At 37.5% G+C, this 21784-nt stretch overlaps 1 protein-coding gene across 7 annotated transcripts in view; it reads right to left on the bottom strand.

The window, feature by feature from the left end:
* Positions 1–157: 157 nt before the first annotated feature.
* Positions 158–21784, bottom strand: part of FAP (fibroblast activation protein alpha) — a 72890-nt gene continuing 51263 nt past the window's right edge. For 5 of the 7 annotated variants that reach the window (XM_055088171.1, XM_007105289.4, XM_024122226.3 and 2 more), the window contains 9 exons: positions 18275–18373; positions 17723–17792; positions 16785–16979; positions 11251–11305; positions 4015–4114; positions 2882–2946; positions 2308–2380; positions 1972–2045; positions 158–558 (listed from right to left, as the gene is read on the bottom strand). In XM_055088171.1, coding sequence (XP_054944146.1) covers positions 457–558; positions 1972–2045; positions 2308–2380; positions 2882–2946; positions 4015–4114; positions 11251–11305; positions 16785–16979; positions 17723–17792; positions 18275–18373 — 833 coding nt within the window. In that variant the 3' untranslated portion in view covers positions 158–456. Of the gene's footprint in view, positions 559–1971; positions 2046–2307; positions 2381–2881; positions 2947–4014; positions 4115–4431; positions 4902–11250; positions 14927–16784; positions 16980–17722; positions 17793–18274; positions 18374–21784 lie in introns of those variants that run through there. The other 2 variants (XR_003676674.2, XM_028478423.2) reach the window with 2 other exon arrangements.

The following is a 21784-nucleotide window of genomic DNA, read 5'->3' on the forward strand; positions in this document are numbered from 1 at the left end:
TTCCAGCATTTGGAGTTCTAATTACAAAAATCCAAAACTGCTTCTAGATTCTTCTCCTCCATGACCACCCTAATATTATTCAAGCACTTGCCTAACATAAGCATTTCCTTCTCTGATAGAAACTGGAACCTGAAATTAATGCACACAGAGAAAATCATAGCATTTTCACTTCTGACTTTATTCTTTTTCCCTCAAAGGAACAGGTGATAAAACACTGTCTGTGTCCAAAGCAAAAGGTATGGCCTCCTTTTCTCTTCTTTCACAGAGTGGCAGAAAATGTAAACAATATTTAGGTTGAACTTCTGAGTCCTTTGAATTTTCTGTCAGCCTTCAGAACAACATTCGTTTGTTTGTTTATACCAACATTTAACAGCATAAAGAGTAAAACAAGCAAACAGTCTGAGGCATTTATAGGAAGTGTTCAGATTGTGATACAGTCTTGTATCTGCATCGTTTTTACTCTGACAAAGAAAAACATTGCTTTAGGAAGTGGGTCATGTGGGTGAATAAGTGCTTCGTGGACAGGCCGGATATGCCATGGTTCTGGTCTGAGTACCACTGAAACACAAAGGGAAGAAACGTATTTTATTCCTGCAGACACACAATGCATCCAGCTTTGGCTTTTTGTGCTCTCAGGACCTGATAATTTTTCTAATATTATGGCTGGAATTCGACCTAAAAACACTTGCATAAATAAAATAGGTTACAGGTAAACATTTAGAACAGGAAGGTTTAAAGCCTTTTTATTAACCTTCACTACTGTTTCATATTTTTCAAACTTCTATTTGAGATCTCGGTGGCTGAACTTCCACAGCGGCCAGCATCCTGGGTTCCAGAGCTGGGGTGTTAGGTCAGTTACTTTGCTTCTCTGGAGCTTGGTTTCCTCTTTTGAAAAATGAGGGGGTTGGATTTGATTTCCTCTAAGGCTCCTCCTAGCTCAAAAATTCCATGAATCTAATTCCTATCTGTTGCAGAAAATTCACAATACATGTAACTGTAAACACCCTCCATAGGACTTAAAAATAGTATCATTAAAAAAAAAACAGGAAGATGGTATTACAAATTTAAACTTTATTGCTGGAGAGTTGCCAGTAAGATTATTGTTTTCACTGAATAAAGGTGGCTAGTGGTTATTGATGTAATGCTACATACTTATGGGTTGAATTTACTTTGGGAGTCACAATTTCAAAAATGGGTGAAAGGGGTATAAAAATGATCAGAAAAATCTCACCTCACCCTCTTTAAATTATTTTAAGAAACCAAATTTCCAAAAGATGGGGGTTTTCTTTTCTAGGTACTTGGGCAACATAAACAAGTGAGGGAGAATTTATGTTCCCTGAAGAGGGGGAACAGTAGCCACCAGGGATTGTCTGCCTTGCTTTGGCTTTTGCCTTATTTTCCTCTCTGTTTCCATTTCCCATTCTTCATGCAACTGGATTTCAGAGCTAGCTCATTTATTCATTTACTCAGTAAAAATATGACCTTCTGTGATGGGCCGGTCACATGCCAGGCACTGAGAACACAGAGATGCAAGGATTCTCTAACTCTGGAGCCGCATGATTTCAGGGAGCCTCTGAGGTCTCATAACATTCTGTGATTGCTTCTTACTGAATAAACAGAATCTTCCAGCTTCTTTGAGCCTCTCAGATTTTGCAGGGACTCTAAGCACATAGCTACACTTAATACGTAGGACCACAGAACTATTGGATGTTTGAGCTAGAAGATCCTCTAATCTTGTGGATGCCTTTATTTTATATATGACTCAACTGGGATCAGCAGAGGTGACATGGTTTGCCTAGTGTCCTTCAGGGAGTTCATGAAAAATCCAAGAGTCATTTGCTAATGTTCTGTCTACTCTACCTTACAGCCTCCTTGTCAGGTTTTAGTGTTAAAAAAAAAAAAAAAAAGAAGAGTCCTCCTTTTAGCTTAGGGGTCTAAGGCCATGAACATGGGTAAAACAAAATTATGTACCATTGCCTGGAAATCCACTTGTGCATTAACCAGAGCTTTAGCAATCTGTGCTGAGTTTTGAAAGTGCACATTATCTGCAACAAAGAGAGAGAGTTAAAGTGCTGTTAAATACCAGAAAGCATAGAGTGACAATGTACCGCCTGGAAATGAACACCAACAATTATCTAGTCATGCAGTTGACATTGTCAGCAGTGAGTAATCACACTCGCTTATGGAAATGTCCCTGACTCTTAGGTATTGACCCTGAGCACAGGCATAGGAGGATGCTTAATGTTTCTTAAACAAAGTGATGCTGGCTCAGTATTTTTATGTGTAAGAGTCTTGCTTAAACCTCACCATCTGCTGTTCCGTGGATGAGAAGATAGTCTACATTTCTGAAATATTCTGCTCTTGCCATCACAGTTGAATTCTGGAAAAGGGGAAAAATTAACATTTTAGTTGCTGCAAGTTCTAATAGAAAACTAGCTAAATCATTGTGCAATGGACTTAGCACCAATACTGAAATTATGTATTGCTTTGGTTGATAAATATTTAAGAGTCAGAGCAACACATTTTCATCATCATTTGCATTACTTCCATCTGATTCTTAGTTTGAAAAACTGAAAGTTTATGTGTCATATGTTACATATGAGTGAGACCTTAGGCATAAATGATGCCCGCTCAAGCTGTGTAGGAGTAGGGGGTGGGGAGGAGGATGAGGAAAAGGGAAGTTAGGGAAGGAGGATGGGGAAAGAAAAAATAGAATCCAAAGGGAGTCAATTCCTTTTTAGTGAGGTGTTTTGCAGCTGACAAAAGATCATCATACTTGCTTTGGGGACCCAGCAAAACTGTAAACTCTGAATGACTGCTTTACAATTATTTAGCACATTTGAAATAAATTAATGACCTAAATCAAGCAGAAAATGCTTACTTTATAATGCTCGAGATTATCATCCTTTGTTGGGAGGCCCATGAATCGCTCTGTGTAGATAGATGCTGTAAAATATATGAGTAACTGAGTATGTTGTTTGCATGTGATATGTGTCATTTCATTAACCAACCAGACCCCCCCCCCCACCCCGAGTTTGATAACTGCTCAGTTTCCCAGGTGGAGCTGCCGAGGAAGGTTCTTGCTTCCCTCCACTGTAACGCTCCACCCAAGTCATTCACTCTGCAAGTTGCCTCAGTAGGGCTGGAGAAGCAATGCAGGAGAAGACTGTGGAAACAGGAGCAGCTGTTAGAAAGGGCTGCTCTTAAGCTTTTTCACTTCTACCCAAAGTTTTTCAATGGGGGGAATGTTGAGCTAGGAATGACCTCATTATATTTTAAAAGAAATCACAAATGCAGCCACCTCTAGTACCTTTACTGGTGTCTTAATTAATTTGGGATGGAACTATGTCCCCCAAGTCCTCCCCGAAAACACACACACACACACACACACACACACACACACACGTTTTCCTCTGAATGGAGAGTCCCTACAAGTCACAATTGTCTCATTTCCACCACAACACAGGGAAGAGGATCTGATGAAAGCTAATTTTCATGCATTTCTTAGAGTTATTTCCAAATAATCATCCTGCATTGATGTTCATCATAAAAATAGGCACACACGGAAGGTGTACTTCTTGAACAAATTTTTGTTTCTTTGATTTCTAGAGCAATGTAACAGGCAGCTGCAAACTGTGGCATGGCGGTGATTTGCTTGGTCTCGTCCTGACTTTCCCTAAGATGTGCTTAAAGCTAATTCAGCTGCACCTGTGTGTCTGTGAAAACATGGAGTTAACTCTGATTTTAAAGATTTGGTTCATCAGGGGGCACACGGTTTCTGGAAGAGAATAACGTACGTTGGGTTTTGGAAGAGTCCTTTCTCGTCCTAAAATTGCTGTGTTTATTGCAACATGATTATAATGAATCATATAAACAACCTCATTTATAGATTATAGTTTTCCCAGTGATGCTGGGGTGAATTTTACTGCATAATTTGTTTTCCTAGCAACCTTAAATATAGAGTAATTATGTGTTAAATGTTTTCGCAGCAACATTTATGAAATGTTTCCATACCGTAATATTCCCAGCTGGAGACTGGAGCCACTGCTATTCCACATTTGAAAAGACCACTTCCTGAAGCAAGGGCCAGCGATGAAACATAACCTCCATAGGACTATAGAGACATTGTTACAAGTCAGTCCCAGATTGACCCTCATAAACTCTCTAAGGTATTTGTATAGCAATTCTACTCACAATAAGTGCTGATGGGAGCTGGGGAATATGGATAGGGTAGATTAAATGTCTATCTTGCACTCTTGGTAGCAAACTCCACCAGACATGACAACAATTTCAGCTTAGTCAATTACAAATACTTGGTGTGCTGATCCGAACATGGTGCGGGCAGTTTAAGAGATACTATAATTGCAATTTTTCTGCAAACTTCTTTTTTCCCCCTCTATGTTTTTCCAACCAGGACCTTGCTATGGCAAAAACAGGATTTTTACTTTTAAAAAATGCACAAAAAAGAAGATCATTCCCCAAAAGTAAAAGCAAGATACTTCCCACAACGTGCAAAAAACTCCTGTGAGGCAGCACTTATATCTGTATATTTACTCATTTATTTTCATAACAGAACAGCAAGGGAAGGACACAAGAACCTTTTGAGTAATTTAAGACACGGCCAGAGTTTGTGTGTAAGGTAGTGTTACGTATTCTGTTTTGAGGATTTCTGGCATAGCAGTTCAAAGGAGGAAAAGCCACTGGTGTCCTTAAAAATCTTACATGCCCCCCTCCCCAACTTAATGGAAAAATAAGGTAATACAAAAGGGGATACAAATTGCAGAGTCTGGAGTAGGTTTAGCACTCATCAACTTTCTTCCCCAGGGAATTGGTAGGTGATTCAGAAATGTGACCCTCATAACAGATGTGTGCCGGTGTCACTTGGAAATTTGAACCTTTTCCTAAAAATGAAGAAATGAACAGAGCGTCACAGTAAAGCTCATCTCTCCCTGGAAGGCAAATTTGGTCTGTATGAACCTGCTGAGAGAGAGATGCTTCCTCTAGGAACATGGATTAAGCAGTGCTCTGGGACATGGACCCTCCTCCCCCCTCCCCGCCACCCCAAATGTGTGTGCTAGATTAGGAAGTGACTCTCAGTGCTTATTCTTGCCCCAACACAGGAACGTCCTTACAAATCAAAAGAGGACAGTGTGACCCTCTAACTAAGGGTGTGCCTTGCTTTTAGGACTTTATTGCCACAAACTTCTGGGAATCATTTGCCCTCAGGTCAGGAGAGATCGTATCACCCTTTGCTACAGAAAAGTCAGTCTTGAGAGAGGGTGAAAGAGAGTGGGAGTGAAAGCCCTACAGAGCAAGGGAGAGACAGGAGACAGACGTGGTGAAATCAGGCAGCAGGTCAGTGGCCTGGGTCTAGTCTTAATCCGTGAAATACATGGCCTGAGGGAATAAACTAAACCATCTTGATGAATTCAATTGTTAGAGAAAGAATGCTAACTAACTAGTTTACAGTCTTATGTTTCCAACTCTGGGGAATCTTATTAAGGACCCTTGGCTACAAAACACAGACTAAAAGTGGCAGCTCCAATTATACCGTGGCCTCCTTTCATTATACTTGGAGGAGAACTAAAATGTGTTTTAATAGAGGAAAAATATATTTTAAAATAGAAGGAACATGTGGGTTTAAAAATCATTTTGATAAGTGAAAATTCTCTATCAGGATCAAACTTTCACTTAAAACATAAAAATAATCTGTTTTGATTAGCAGGTGAGCAACAACTATTACTGAAGCAAAAGATTTCTTCCTCCGTCTTAATTTTTTTTTTTTTCTTTTTCTTTTTTTTTGCGATACGCGGGTCTCTCGCTGCCGTGGCCTCTCCCGTTGCGGAGCACAGGCTCCGGACGCGCAGGCTCAGCGGCCATGGCTCACGGGCCCAGCCGCCCCGCGGCACGTGGGATCCTCCCGGACCGGGGCACGAACCCGCGTCCCCTGCATCGGCAGGCGGACCCTCAACCACTGCGCCACCAGGGAAGCCCCTTCCTTCTTTATTTTTGATTTAAATGGAAGTAGAGTAAGCCTGAGTCCTTTAGAAATATGATTACTGTTTATGGTTTTATTGGAAAAGTGTGATCACTGCAAATTATAATACTGGGTTCTGCTTCCTCTCCCATGCCCCAAGAACAGAAAATAGCATGGAGTGACATTCGAAATTAAAGCATTTGCATATAGTAAAAAGGGTTTTGAACATTTCCGTCCAAAATCTTAGGAATTATAAAAATATTAATTTGTATCTATTCAGTGATTAGATAATAGGGCAGTATGTACATAAAATTGTTATGCTTTCAACATGAATACAAATTGCCTCTGGGAATTTGTAAAAGCAAACTGGTGTAGCAGCAGCACAATAAAAGAAGGTGTACTTGAAATTCTCAGGCAGTTTAGAAAAGCTGTTTCTATTGTAGAAAAAAAGAGAAAAAAACCACCCGAGCTGACTTTTTTCTGCTCTCCCATGGGTGGGGCTCCAAGGCAGAGTGGGTGGCTGCAGAAAGAAAAGAACCCACGGAGCAGATTGGCCATGAGAATTCTAGAATTTTGTCCTTTGCACTTAGATGCCTTGCCATTTTGTTTAAATGAAGGATATCTTTAAAAACATTCTTAGAAGGGCACAGAATTTTGAGGGATTTATGGAATAGTACTCCGATGGGAGCTATAATGCAGATTGGAACATTTCACCTACAGACAATAATAATAACTAGCTAATGTTTGTATGGCCAAGGTCATTGCAACAGTCTTTGTGGTCCCACAGGCTCTGTGTCCTTTCTCTCCCCCCTCCCACCTCCCCTTGCTCACTGGCTCTCTTGATGTTCTTTGAACTCTCCAAGCGTGATCTAGCCCCAGGACTTCTGCAAATGCTGCCACCCTCTGCCTGGAATTCTCTATCCCCAGAAATTGGCATGGCTCACTCCCTCCCATTTGAAGTCTTAACTCAAAAAAAAAAAAAAAAAAAGTCTCACCTGTCCTTCTAATCTAAAATTGCACCAATCCTGTATGATGCTCCTTGCTCCTTTCTTGCTTGGTTTTGCTTTTCTCCATTGCACTGATCATCATTTAACATCCTGTATATGTTACTTATTTATCTTGCTTATTGCCTTTCTCCCCAACCATTCCCAACTCGATAAAGGTAGAGATTTTTGTCTGTCTGGTTAATGAATGTCTCCCTAGCACTGACAATACAATCTGAAACACAGTGGGAATAGAATAAATATTTGTTTAATGTATGACTTTCCGATTAACTCATCTAACTCTCACACTGACTTGATGAGGAAATTATTGCTGCATTTCGTGATGAGGAAACTGAGGCTCAGAATAAATTGAGAGTAAGCGGTGGAGATGGGACTCAACTGCAGGATGCCTGACGACAAGCCACTTCCTCTATATCCCTACATTAGGGCAACCTCTTTGGGAACTTTTAAGTTCAGAGTCTGATATAGTTTCATTAGAGGTGCATTTGTCCTACTTTTACATCGTTGATCACACATAGCAATTCAAATTGCTTATAATTAGTCACTGGAAGAGAAGGGAGCTAAGATTAAATCACGAACTAATGCTTATTCAACACCACCTGTCTAGGTCTATATTAACAAAGCAAAGCCCATAAATGAGGCTGTTATTCTAATAATTTAGGCAAAACCCCTGCTGCTCTTCAATTGTCAGAATAATTGCTTCACTTTTTCTTCATATAAATTAGGGTTGTTTAACCTCAGCACTATTGATTTTGGGGGCTGGATAATTCTTTTTTGTTGGGTGCAGTCCTGTGCACTGTGGGATATTTAACAGCATCTCTGGCCTCTACCCACTAGATGCTAGTAGCACTCCCCTAGTTCTGACAACCAACAAGGTCTCCAGACATTGCCAAATGTCCCCTAAGGGGCAAAATTGCCCAGGTCAGAACCACTGTCATAACAGACACTTCCTAGGCATAGTCCTGTGTGCACAGTGGATGTCTAAGAGGAAGCTAAAAAACAGGCTACTGGACTTTAACTTGTGTGCCAGAAAAATGAAAGTGTAAGATAAAAAGATAAAAATGCCTTCTCTCCCCTTCTTAATCTGGATAATGGAGGGAAATGTAAGATTTGCAACTTATTGACCGATTGACCAAAGAAAAAAATTGCGTGGCTAGCTTTAGAGTATTTCTCAGACCACTAAGGTATCTAATACTTCGTAGAAACAGGTACTTATGGAACACAGTGATAGCTAAACAAACCCAATGGTCATTCTCAATGTCTTTCTCTTTCGCTTCTCCAGTTTCCCATAGGTCTCTGCTTATTATACTATAAAAGAGCACTCAGAGCTATGACCTATTCCTGCCCCCTTCTTCACTGCCTAAATTCAGGCCCTTGATATTTGTTGCCAGTATTACTGCTCTCTTAGCCCTTTGGACCACTCTCTCCCCCAACATCAGGCTGCTCTTCCTTCTGCAGCCAAGAGTATCTTTCTAAGGCTCCAATTCCACTCTCTATTGACTTCAAGAACTACTAAAAGAGGTACCCATGGAATCAAATACTTTTTGGTAATACTGTATTAAACAAAACTTAACAGGATTCTTTACTATAGGGGCTATATACACTATTATATAGACTTCATAGTTTACCAAATTATTAGACCAGAGAACATTTCCCCCAAATGTCCTGACACTAACATGACACATTTGGGGGAACATTGACTTACAGGATTAAATTCAGTTTAAACAGCATCATAGATATGTGAGATGGCCAATATTGTGCTAAACATTTGAAAAACAAAGTTGAAGAAAGACAAAGTCCATTCCTTGATTCTTGTGAGAGCAAACAATGCACAAACAAGATAAAGCATGGCAGTTCCTATAAAAGTAGTATAAAGAGCTACTGGAGCACAAAAAGTCATATCTGAGTTGGGTCTTAAAGAACAAGTAGGAATTTTGTGTTTTGGAGAGAGGAAGACATGGGGAATGGGAGAAGTGGGTGGGCATTGCAGGTGTAGGGAACAGGACTGATCAGCACATGGGAAAAAGGAAGCACAGATATAAAACAAATTATTCATAAAGTGTGGGGAGAAGTGGAGGGAGAGAGACTGGAAAAGTAGGTTGCAACCAGATTGCCAAGGGCCTTTCATGCAAGGAAATGTGTTTGGGCACTAGGCTGAGGTCAACATGCAGCCCTGGAAAATATGTAAGCAAAAAGGCAACCTGGTAAGAATTGTGTTTTGGAACAATAACTTTATTAGCAACATTGGAGTTTGAGAGACCAAAGCAAAGAGGCTAGTCAAGAAGCAACTGGAATAGTTAAACCTGTACCACCCAACCTATGGTCCATGTAAGTGGACCCTCAGACTCCACCCTGGAGTACTGGTCGGCGGGGGCGGGGGGGGGGGTGTTGCCTGGAAACTGTTTTAACACGTTCTCCAGGTGATGCTTATGCAAGCCAAAGTTTGAGAAGCTCTGATTTTGATTACATGTAAAGAAACTTGAACTAAAGCAATGTCAGTGGGGATGATGAGAATAGACTCAAATGTTTGAAGGCAGAATTGATAGAATTTACTAATCAACAGAGTATTGGAGTCAGGGAGCAGGGGAAGCTGAAAATAGCTCTGAACTTACTAATTTGGGTGACTAGGTGTGTGGTGAGGTCCTTATTAAAGTTGAAGACTTGTTTTAAAGTAGACTATAATACGTTTAACTTGGGCAAGTTAAGCTTGAGGCCTCTGTAAGACATTTGGGAAATATGATCAGTAGCCATTTGAAATGTGGAGCTCAGAAGAGAGAGGAGGGGGCTGGTGGCAGGCATTTGGCAGTCATCATCATCCTTGAAACCACGTGGGTTTCCCCAAGGAAGTGAAGAACAACAAGAATCAAGACCAGACCCAGAAAAACACTGACATTTAAGGAATGGAGTGTAATGATCACAGAAACATAGAAAAATAAGAAGAGAAACATGTCACAGAGCCATGGATAAAGCTCACTCTCCTTCATGTGATGAGTGGGTTTCTTAAATCATCCCCCACACGTGGTTCTCTACCAAACCACTTATACCTAGAATGTTCTAGAAGTGAAGTTAAACGGTGGCTTTCAGTTATTTCAAAGACTGAAGTAAAAGCAAAGTGAAACTCTAAGAAAAATGTTAATATTATATGTAAGTGTTCAGTTCGAAATGTGAATCTTTCAAGGATTTACTTTAGGAAATTTCCTAAAAATGGATGGTAAGAAAGGTCTTATCTGAAATATTTCACTATAAAAATATTTCATTTATCTCCACCCATTTGAATTCCATTCTGTTTAGATACTTAACATTTGATAGTTTTAAGAAGGACCAAATGGCTTGAAGTAACAACTTTCCACAAATTCATAACAGCTCTTCATCTGGTCACTGAGCTGAGAGATGAGTGGAATCCTGCAGATTCCCTTCAATGATTGGGTTTCATTCCCTCCATCTTGTGCAGGCCGTGCTCAGAGAAAACAGCCAAGAAAAACAACCCAAGCACAAATGGCTGCAAATTGACTTGCAAATGTACAAATTCAGACCAAAAAGTGAAACAGGAAATCTTCTTTGAAGGGTAATTATCATAATTTATAATGGGCAAATCTAAACTCTTTCCCATATTTCTCTAAACTTTCCAGTGACTTCATAGCCCCTGACTGATAAATGTTGCCACTTCCTTTTAATGTGTGTTTAAAAAACCTGTGTAGCTCTTCAAACGTGGGAAATTATCTCCATGATCTATAACTAGTAATAAATAATTATTTTTCTCTAGTTAGCACAAATTAACATTAGGTCTGGTAAAAGAATTTGATTGCAAGAAAAAAAAAAAGAATCAAAACAGCCAAGATATAACTAGGATAGGCTAGGTCCTAGGAAATTTATATTCTGAAAGTTTCTATAATTTCAAACTTTATCTTAGCTTTTCATGAAAATGAAATGATGACATATAAAAGAAAAGAAATATATTAACCCTAAAATAACAAAGGAAATTAAAGTTCTGATGAATATGGTTCAGTTCAGTATACTCTAATACCAGAAATTAAGTGAAAATGTGTCAACTATGAGTTAATTTGCTATACAGGAAAGAAACTAAATGATTGAAAAAAAGGAACAAACACTTAAAGCCACCACTTTGAAGCCCAGATTATCCAAATTGACTGTTTCCACTGCCAGATTAAGTTATGTTGCAACATTAACATTTCATGAGAAACCTTATAAGCGAACCCTTTAGAAAATGATGAACCAAATAACAGGCATAAAACATACAAAACAACTCACCCAGCCCCATATGGCTATTCTTTTTTCATCAATGAAACCCATTTCTATGAATTTTCTAAAGTAAAAGAAACAAATTTTTAGAATTTTAAGTGCGTACACATGACATTTACTTCATTACACAAGCATATTTAATCCAATGATTTAATAGAAACGCTACATTTTCTTTGTTTAAACACTTGCATAATAAGGCTGCATTTACAAATAGTTAAAAGAATATTATCATGCTTACTGCAAGGGATAAAAGGATCCTTTAGACTCTATGGTACATCTATTGAGTAATACTTTCAGGTCTGTAAGGCCTCCTACCCTAACTGTGCTGGTGAGTTACTTGGGACTCAGGTTAAGAGACAGGCTCATATTCAGCAAATGAGAATAGACTGAAAGGGGAAAATGTTTTTTAATGCAGTGAACAGGCAAATGGTTAACTCAGGTCCTAACACTATAGCCACATGTTTTTGAGTTTACTATTAAATGCACTTAAGATATTGTAAAGAAAAAAAAAGAGAGACTGGCTCATAGTAACACCAGAAGTAATAGCACCATGACTAGGACAAAATTTCCAAATCTCCAGCTTTTGGAAAAAAGGGTTTCATTATTGCTGTTTTAAAATTTATTAATTTCTTATGATTTTGTTTGCTTAGATGTTAATGTAAAAGAATTTCAACCTAAAGTGGGACTGAAGAATATAAATGAAAAATCGCACACAAGTGCCCTCAGGACTGAGAGACTGATTTCCATATATGCCTGATTTCCATAAAACTGGTCATATTGAAATTTTCTTAAATGATAAGGAGTTGGTCAGGGGTTGCCTCATATCAACCTTGGGAAGTTTTGCTTATGGTTTCCAGAGGCGTGAACAAGAAATGACCCAAGTTGGGTTGGTTTCTCAAAATATGCTGAATTGAGCTTTGTTTGTAGGATGGGATTGGTTTTGTCTGCCCAGGGAGTAGTCAAAGCTGGTCTCTGTTTGTTTCGATTTTAATAGACTCTCACTGAACTCTCCCCTCTTTCATTCCCTCCCTATAAATACAGCCTTCCCCAAACCCTCAATGGATGGGCCTATAGCTTGCTACAGTCTGTGAGTCCAGAATTTCAATTCCTCTGCTATTCCTGAATAAACTCATTTTTTGACAATTTTGAGCTTGCCTTGTTTTAGCCTTTTATTTAGGTTGACATGCATTATAATCACTGTCTCATTTTTGGTCACATCCATCCATGGAAAAATATCCATCCCTCTCCCATTTCACACTTAGGTACCCTCAGTTCATCATGGTTTGAACAATTGTATGCATCTTTCAGGATATGAACATTATTCATTCAATTTCCCTCACAGAAGAGGCTCCATTTAAAAATGAGTTTGAAAATAAATCTATCCTTAGGAGAAATGGACCATGCTGAAAGACAACCTTCAAAAAGTCCTGGGAAGCCCTCAGAAATCTAACTACGTCATTGGTACAAAAAGGGAGTGTTTTAGGCTAATTTATTCCATGCTTCCTTGATGGTTGGTGTTCTAGAGCAATTGTGATTTATTTGGGGAACGTTTTAATAAAAACTCAAGAAACTCTTAGAGAAGCAGAAGCAGTGGAAGAAAAAAGCAAAGTCGATGAGCCGTTATAGAGTCCTGGATGGGACAGTGAAGGAAAAGAGGGGAAGAGACAAAAGTGACACTCATGACCCCAGAAAAATACTATTTTTTTTGGTTGCCTTAAGTGACGTTAATGCCCTTCCTCATTCTTCTCTGGAACAAGGACCGAGTGATTTGCATTAGTTAAATAATGGAATTTCTTAAAGGGATTTCACAGCAACCATTTTGCTCGTTGCATGGATTCAAAATGCATGTTTCTGATGCATAGAGGAGTTGGGCAGATGCCCGGCACAGACAGATGGGAAGAAGCCCCGTCAGTCACAGCTTACTCGACACTGATTCTGAGGGACACTGAGGAGTGTACAGGGGAGAAACGCAGTAGCAAACGGAGAGTTGCTACCTGTGCTGCTGCTTGGTCACAGTAAACTAGAGAAAACGGGCAGCAAACTGTGGCATTTCGGCAATTCTCCCACAAACTCAAAAGCCAAGTGAAAGAAAAGAAGGTTCACTTTCTTTGTCCAAAAAAATAATCTTGCCGCTAGTGCTTGAAGCCAGTTCTGAGCCATAAAATCAATCGTGATTTTATGATCTCCCAGAAGCTAGCAATCATATTGCCTTGCATCTGGGGTAAAAGCAAATAACAGGTGATACATGGGAACAGGAAATTCTTAACAGCTCCCTTCCTAGGTTTATTCCGAAAGGATGACATTTACAGGAAATGATAGTGCAATAGTTAACATGGAAATGAAACATTAACACTTACTGTGGAAAGACTAGGTTAAAGGTTAGCTCGATAATCTGAGACCAACGGCCTCTATAAAATTTACCTCCAAATTCTGAAGAGCTTCCAGGAGGGTTATCAAAGATACTGTTGACAACGTGGTTAAATCAACAAAATGTTAATAGCAAGTGAAAAAGCATTTTTTCTAATTTTGGAGGCTGGACTGGACTTTACAACTTTTCTCTCATAAAAATGCCCTAAATCTAAGGTCAGTTCGAAACCTTAGTAATCAATTACTATTATTCTGTTTTGGAAATGTTCTAATTGATACCATGTATAACAGTATGATATATTTTTTTCTCATATAATCCTTCTTTACTGCTAACCCTGAAGTTATATAAAATTTCAAAATTGTGGGAATGTCAAAAATTCCAAACCTACCCCAAATGAGCAGATTTGATCCTATAACTGAAATTTTAAGGGTCTCACCTATGAACCACTTGCAGAGGAGCCTGAAGAAAGCAGGTCTCAGTTTTACTTAAGCTTTGACCTCACAAGCATATCCTTTGGGGCTTTCTCTTATGTATAGTCAAAATTTGTGCGGTTGTAGGGCTTCTCTTTTTTTCCTGCTTTGTTCTGCTTAAGTCTGTTTCTTGAACCTGACTAGTATTTACTGTTGTTTCCAAATATGTACTTATGATTTTTTTTGGTATATAAAAAATTTAGCCAGATTGCATTCCATAAGAGATTCCAGGGAAATATTTAGATTCCAGGGAAATATTTCATTCTTTGAGGGGAGGTAATTGAGGACTACCATAGAGGAATTACAATCCCAATTCCTCAAGTCAGACATTCAGTGTCTGATTCCTAAAACACTTCACAGGAAGATATGTGATTGAATTATTTCTAGAATTATCTCTATAAGTCTATTCTTTTAGCTTTTGTTTTCTCAAAGCATAGGGTTTCAAGGCTTCCCTTTCCCTTTTGCAGAATAATGGTTTCAAGCAAAGCCAAGGCCAGTCCCAACTGGCATCTCCACTGTTGTATATGTGCTTTGCCGTACAGCTGCCCCTGTTCACTAAGGTGAATACAAAAAGTTCCATCTAATAGCCGTGTTCCCTTGAGTGCATGTGGTTTATTCACTCTTCAAAAACTGTAAGTACACTGAATGTTAAGATTGTAAATTGCACAATTTTATACAGAGTATTGTTATAGCATATACTAATATTTCATCTGTTCTTGAATGGCTGAGTCAATGGGTGAACATATGCCTGATCTATAGTAGAAAGACATTCTTCAGGTTCCATCCTAAAAATGGCTCAGAGAAGGTAAACGTAGCCAATTGCTGCCTCTGGTCCATCTTCCTTTCTCTAAATGCCAAAAACATTTATATTATTGTGAAAATCAATAGAATTTGTGGCTTCGTGTCCTATATGTTGGACACCAGAAATAACAATTTTTGTTAAGGTCTATACATGGGTTTCATGTTTAAATTTTCATTTCATCCAAGGAAAAACATTAAGAAGCGATCAGTTCTATCTGTTTCTTGAGGTATTCCTCTTAAATTTGAATGCTGCATTTTTGGTGGTAAATAAATGCACAAAAATATAATGATGTATGATGTTAATGATGATTGTTTTTTAACCAGTGCCAAAACAAACCACTTTTTAGCTCTACCAACTTTGGAAAGTTGAATTACAAACCATAGTTTACATCTCTGTCTTTTGATGTTGTCCCAGGATTACATGTCCTTGGTGTTTATTGCATGGTTTAAATACAAATAAATGTGACCCGACCCACAATGCCAAAAACAATACCGTAAAGAATTAAGTCTATAATGCTGACAATTGTGTTAATATTCTTAAGGCATACCACAGTCTTTACATGAACGATTGAATCTCAGAGTTTTTCTTTGAACTATCTTTTCTATGACTCTCCATCAGGCCAAAGACTCCCTCAAAAAAGTTAAAATAGTGGAAAGGCCAAAAATCTGGATCAGTAAGAAAGACGGAGCCTCCTAGAAGTTAGGTGTGAATGATGCCTACAGATTGTATAGAGTTTTTTAATAATTTATTTACCAATTTTTCAGATTTTACTCAAATAGACTTTGTTTTTAATTGAATGTATTAGGTGTAAGTGTGTGTATATTACTGTTCACAGAATGAAAGAAAAATTTGAAAGCATATGGGTTATGATTACTTTTCTATTTAAAAAAAATAATTACTTGTGAGTCTAAATTCTTCTGCTTTGATTAGAGACAAAAAAATACAGAAAAGTGTTGTCTGGGCCTGGCTCCTAGTTGTTAAATATAATCTGTGTTGTGTGTGCTTCATTGAAATCAATAACTGCTAATGATATTAAGATGATAAAAGAAGCATACTAATTAATTTTCTAAATTGCTCTTTGCTGTGAAACAGTGTTTGACCTTTAGACATTACTCATGCACATATATCCATGACTAAGAGTACAGTCAGCCTGTGTTAGCTTTTACATTTACAAACTAGTATTCTCCAACTTCACCTACTCACATCATAATAACAGAAACCCAACAACTATACAGAAATATCCAGAAGAATCCTGCACAGTGTTTCCAAATTAGGAACAATTTTGGTGACTCTATTCTTTTTGTTTCAGGAAGAGATGATTGAGCCATAAATTGTGGTTGAGAATGTAGTTGGGAAGAAGAACTCAGATTATAAATCTGTCTTTCCCCTAAATATTTTGGTAAATTTCTATCATGTAAAAGAAATTTTTTGTCGAATGAAAATAGGAAAACACATTCTTGCTAAAATAGACAGTTTAATTACAAAAGAATGCTAATATCTATAAGTATAGAGTGCTGATGAAATCTTGAGCCATTTCTAAATTTATGAGGTAGAATCCACAAGGCTTGAGCAAATTCAGATGTCTGGTTTCCTACAGACCATCCCTAGAGTTATACAAAGTTTTCTGCTAATTGTGAGCCATGGTAATGAAAGTCTGTTAGAATGACTGAAACATGGAAAGAGAGTTATTTATCATCTTTCACCATAAATCATTTTTCTTCTCTCTTCCGTGAATAATTTTTTCTTTTATTGGGTAAAAATATCACTTTAAGGTTAATGATAGCTTTAGATGAAGTTAGGAAAATAGACCAAAAAAATTTAAGACATTAAGGATGGGGAAATCCGAGAATGACTGCATGACTTTTGCTGACATCAGTTTCTGTTTGAATGAGAAGGCGCTCACCTGACAGCTGTGATCTGGTCCTCAACTTCATAAACACCCAGCTTTCGATACACTGCATACAGAAGTTTGTCACCTTGGAAAGCTGTTCCTCGACCATCCACCAAGGCAATGACTATCCCTTCCTTACTTGCAAGATAAGATATCCAACTAATAGAGAATACAGACCTTACACTCTGACTGCAGGGACCACCATACCTAAAGAAAAAAGAAAAAGATAGAATCTCTGATTCTTTTGTGAAACTCAACTTCCCATCATGGCCAAGAATTGCCTTTAGTATTTCCCAGTACATTTGTATGATAAAATTTCAATAACAGTGGCATTAGAACTGGCTCAAAATCAAGAGAGGACCAGGCTTTTCCCAGAGGTTTGCTACAAGGAAGTTGTTTTGGGACACAGCCTCTCCTATTCCCCAAAACGGATACATCTAGGGTTGGCATTTCAAGGAATATGTGTGGGTTTTTCGTCATTTCTGCCACCTGCCACTTGCTAAAAGCAGGCATAAGATATACTAAAAAAAATGCATGGTGTTTTAAGCAAATTGTGTGTAGGTCAGCACTGATTTTGGGTGTGATTCCACAAAATGTATTCCATTCCCTTATTTCATTTCTAACTCAATTACATAAGATGTTAAGATGATTTACAATATTTTTTGGCTGCAATTTCTCTATCTCAAAGGTATTCTGACACATTAGGCAATTTGCCATACAAAGGAAATTCAAAACAGTAAATGCAAGCAAGTCCATCTAAAAATCTCAAAACTTTCTCAGGCTATTTTAAATAGCCATATTTTATTTACTCTGATTAGTTGGGGGATATATAAAAACAGCATCAATAGGAACTGTTACAGAGGAGAATGGTTCATTCTATCTCACAGATGTGTATTTAATCCAACATATTTTCAGTAAATAGTTTTTAAACTAAAGAAAATATTACATACACTTGAATTAGCAAGGGATACTTCTTTGATCTGTCAAACTGAGGAGGAAGAATCATCTTGTACCATAAAGCTTGAAAAACAAAAACAGAGAAAAATCTTCATTCCACTATACTCATAGCATTATTTGTTTTCTTTAATAACAATATATAACATAAAATCAATTTATAGCTAGTAAATTGTTAAGAACAAAGACTATGTTTTACTTGATTTTTATTACATATTTTTGTCCAATTTACAAATTGCTAGAAATGTTGAACTATTATTTTTCTAGAAGCACACATTTTAAAATTAAAATTAGATAAACTCTTTTTAAAAGTATCAGTGTTGAAATGGAGCTATAGAAAAGTATAAGATCAACCTATTCACAAACATATGAAAGGTATTGATATTTCATAAAAATTTAATGTGACAGTAAGATTTTTAAAATTAAGATCCTGTAATATTGTAGAGATTGGATTATAATATTTACCCTACAATTTTGTTTTAAAAAAGCACAAGCTGATAAGTGTTCAGCTTCATATGTATTCATGAGAAATTTTTAAAAGATCTTACTAATATCATCCACTTCAAGTTTCTTAATTTCCTCTTTAGGCAGCTGGATATTTTTCAAAGCATTTTCCAATTCCTTGTTTTCTTCCAGGATTTTAATTTCTTAAAAAAAAAAATAAAATGTTCATTTTTAATTAATAGAAATTCCATAGGAAAATTCTTTCTTAAAATGTCTTTGGCTTTACTATGGATGAAACTGTATAAGGATTGCTTAAGGAGTTTCATATTGACAAGGATATTTTTAATCCAGCCTTTAAAGCAGGGATGAGCTTATGAAGGACATCAGTCATTGTCTCTTAAATGGACCCTGATGGCATCAAAATACATTTTGAGCAGAATCACAGAAGTAACAATGTTTATTCAGCCACATTTTCCTGTTTCTAACTTTTTCTTTACAATATGAAGCCATGACCTGAGTAGGTGACATTTTAAAAAAATTATTTTTACTGAAAAAGTGGTGGAAGCAAAATCTATATTGCTGAAACCTCAAATTTAAGATAATTAAGTATGTATTATAGTTACAATGTTTGTTTTAAAATCTTCAATGTGTAAGGTCAAATATTAATTCTGTGATTTTTTTATATCTATTTCTTTCTTAAACTTTTCCTGCTGTACTTGCTTAATATAGGATATTCTTCCTTTTCTTTTCTTTTTGTAATTGAATTACTGTGAATCCTATTCCTTCAAATCCTTTCTTTCAAGGTAGTTATATATCTTAAAAGAACAACAGTATATACACACTATGATTTCTGTCTTTCACCTTAAAAGATCTCCTAAAAAACTGCTGTTTATCTTTGAGCTTAGTTATGTTTCACACTTTAATTTTTGTAACTGAACAAATATATTGATCTCCTGATGCTGTAGATCAGTGACACATTCGAATGGGTAGAGAACTCTAGCAGTAGAGGACTTTTTGTAAGCTTTGTTTTGACCTGGATAGATATTAGGTATCTTCTAGAGAGAAGTTAGATTTTTGTATAATACGTGGAGTTTGTGGCTTTATTTTTTAAAAGAGGGTCTGGATGACTTCTGAGATATGCCAGTCCCGTGGTCTCCTTGTTTTTGTGCCTTTTTAAAAAAGTGGTCCTTGAAGATGGGGAGCTGGGGGGAGGACTCGTAACTACACTAAGTTTGCCAAACCACTTCCCTTGTAACTCTCAGTTTTCATATACTCATGGCATTTTGCTCCAAAGTGTTATATTTAATCTTAGAACAAGTATAGATGTTTTGGTATGAGTTGTATAAGATACATAATAAATTTCATTTTAACTTTGGACAATCCATCAGGAAAGAGATACTTGTGGCAACTTAAAAGTTAAAACTAGAAAAAGGGATAGCAGGGGGCGGGGAGAAGGATAAATTAGGAGTTTGAGATTAACATATACACACAACTGTATATAAAATAGATAAACAACAAGGACCCTACTGTATAGCACAGAGAACTATATTCAATATATTATAATAACCTATAATGGAAAAGAATCTGAAAAAGAACATGTATATTTTTATAACTGAGTCACTCTGCTGTACACCTGAAACTAACACAACATTGTAAATTAACTATAATTCAATTTAAAAAGTTAAAACTAAAAAAGAAAATAAAATGAATGCTCAATTATAACCACAATGCAGCCAGCTCTTCCTTCTTGTGTGGGTTCTGAGTGTGGAACTGTCAAGGATAAAGGGAATCTATGTGGAGTAAGCACAAAGAATGACTGCAATATTTATTTATGTAGACCATGTTTATCATTCTGTAGACAGATCGTCAGTCTACAGAAGTCAGAGACAACACGCAGATGTTGCCTGGTTGGGTTGACCTTGATTCCTTTTCTATTCTGTTCCTAGCTACTGAAATTTTCTGATTCATGACTTACTGAAATGACAAGTTGAATGGAAAATCTTATTAAAGCTTCTACAGTACAGGGTTGCATTTTTATGGATAGTAAATGTGCAATTTTCCCACCCCTTGGAGGCAAAATGGAACTTCATAGGGCTGTGAGGAGAGGGAGGGGTGGCAATTGGACTTCTCTATGTGGCTGTGCATTAGCAATGTATAATGTGGCAAGGAGTGCTACAGCCCAGACTGTACCTTTTACCTTCTTTCACTCATCATTGTGTACTCAGCACTCAGCATGTTCAGTACCAAGTGCATGATATGTAGTATGTGCTCTCCAAATGTTTGAAGACTCTTCATTACAATGAAATCAAGTGGTAAGAATGATGGATCATATATGAGATTTTTGTTTAAATCATATTAACTATGACATATTGTTCATTGATTAAATTATGTGAAGAATCTGCAGAAAATCTGATAAATAAGGTTATTCAATCAGTTAGGTAATTTTAATGAAGATCTGCTCTGCCCGAAGCAACTAAGCCTCAGCTGGGCCCTCCATGTCAAGTGCCAACTCTTCTGGGTTTTTATAACATCCGGTTCAAGTACTATCTGTTATTTTCCAATGACTTTACCCCACTTTGCAGAGAAAATGAAGCCATTGCACTGTTTTCTACAAACTTTCATATAATTACATCGGTAATTTCCTCATTCTCTCTCATCACTATGCTGGAGATTAACCTCCTCACCTGTCTCTGGACTCCACTTTGCCCACCTTCTCAGCGACCTCCCTCCTTTATGCCTTCAACCGCTTTTGGTCTCCAAATTTCTTCCATCAGCATTGAACCATGCTCAAATGTTTATCAGCTTTCAAAAACTAACTTAAACCTCTATCAGTCTCTCCCAGTCATTAGCCCACCTCTTTGCTCATCAGTCAGACCTACTGAAAGTAGTCTCTTTTTATTTATTTACCTCCTATGCAGACCTAAATTGCTTCAGTCTGGCCTCTACCTCCACTGCTCCAATGAAACTGCTCTGACCAAGCTAATGCTCATCCTTATTTCGCTAAGCTCACTGATTTAGAGCAGGTCTTGCTTCACTCTCTGAAGCACTTGACACAGATAAGCACTCTCTTTTTCTTGAGATCCTCTCTTCCCCTGCCTTTCATGACTCCATACTCTCAAGGTTGTCCTCCTTCCTGTTCCCCCTTGGTCTCCTTTACAGGTTCATTTTTCGCTTTGCATTTCTCGTGTTAGTTTTCTGCACAGTTTTACTCTAGGCTCACTTTCCACTACCCTTGCCCATCCGCATTTTCCCCACTCTGCTGCATCATCCATTTCCATGGACTTAGTAACCATGTATTCCATAAATGAATGACTTCATGATCATTATCTTCAGTTCGAACCAATACTCCAACATCCAGATCAAAAACTATGTCACTCCAGGACAGCTCTTCTTAGTTATATGCCATCAGTACCTCAAACTCAATATTGAAAACAAAATTCTTCATCTCTCCAAAATGTTCTCTCCACTGTGAATCCCATCTTTCAGTAAAAAGCATCAATACCAATCCACTTGAGCAAGCTAGACATCCAAACAGCATCAATCCCTCCTTTATATTTATGAGTCTTTTTTTTTTTTTTTTTTTTTTTTTTGTGGTATGCTGGCCTCCCTCTGTT

This window comes from Physeter macrocephalus, chromosome 2, assembly GCF_002837175.3.
Source record: "Physeter macrocephalus isolate SW-GA chromosome 2, ASM283717v5, whole genome shotgun sequence".
Lineage (NCBI taxonomy): Eukaryota > Metazoa > Chordata > Mammalia > Artiodactyla > Physeteridae > Physeter > Physeter macrocephalus.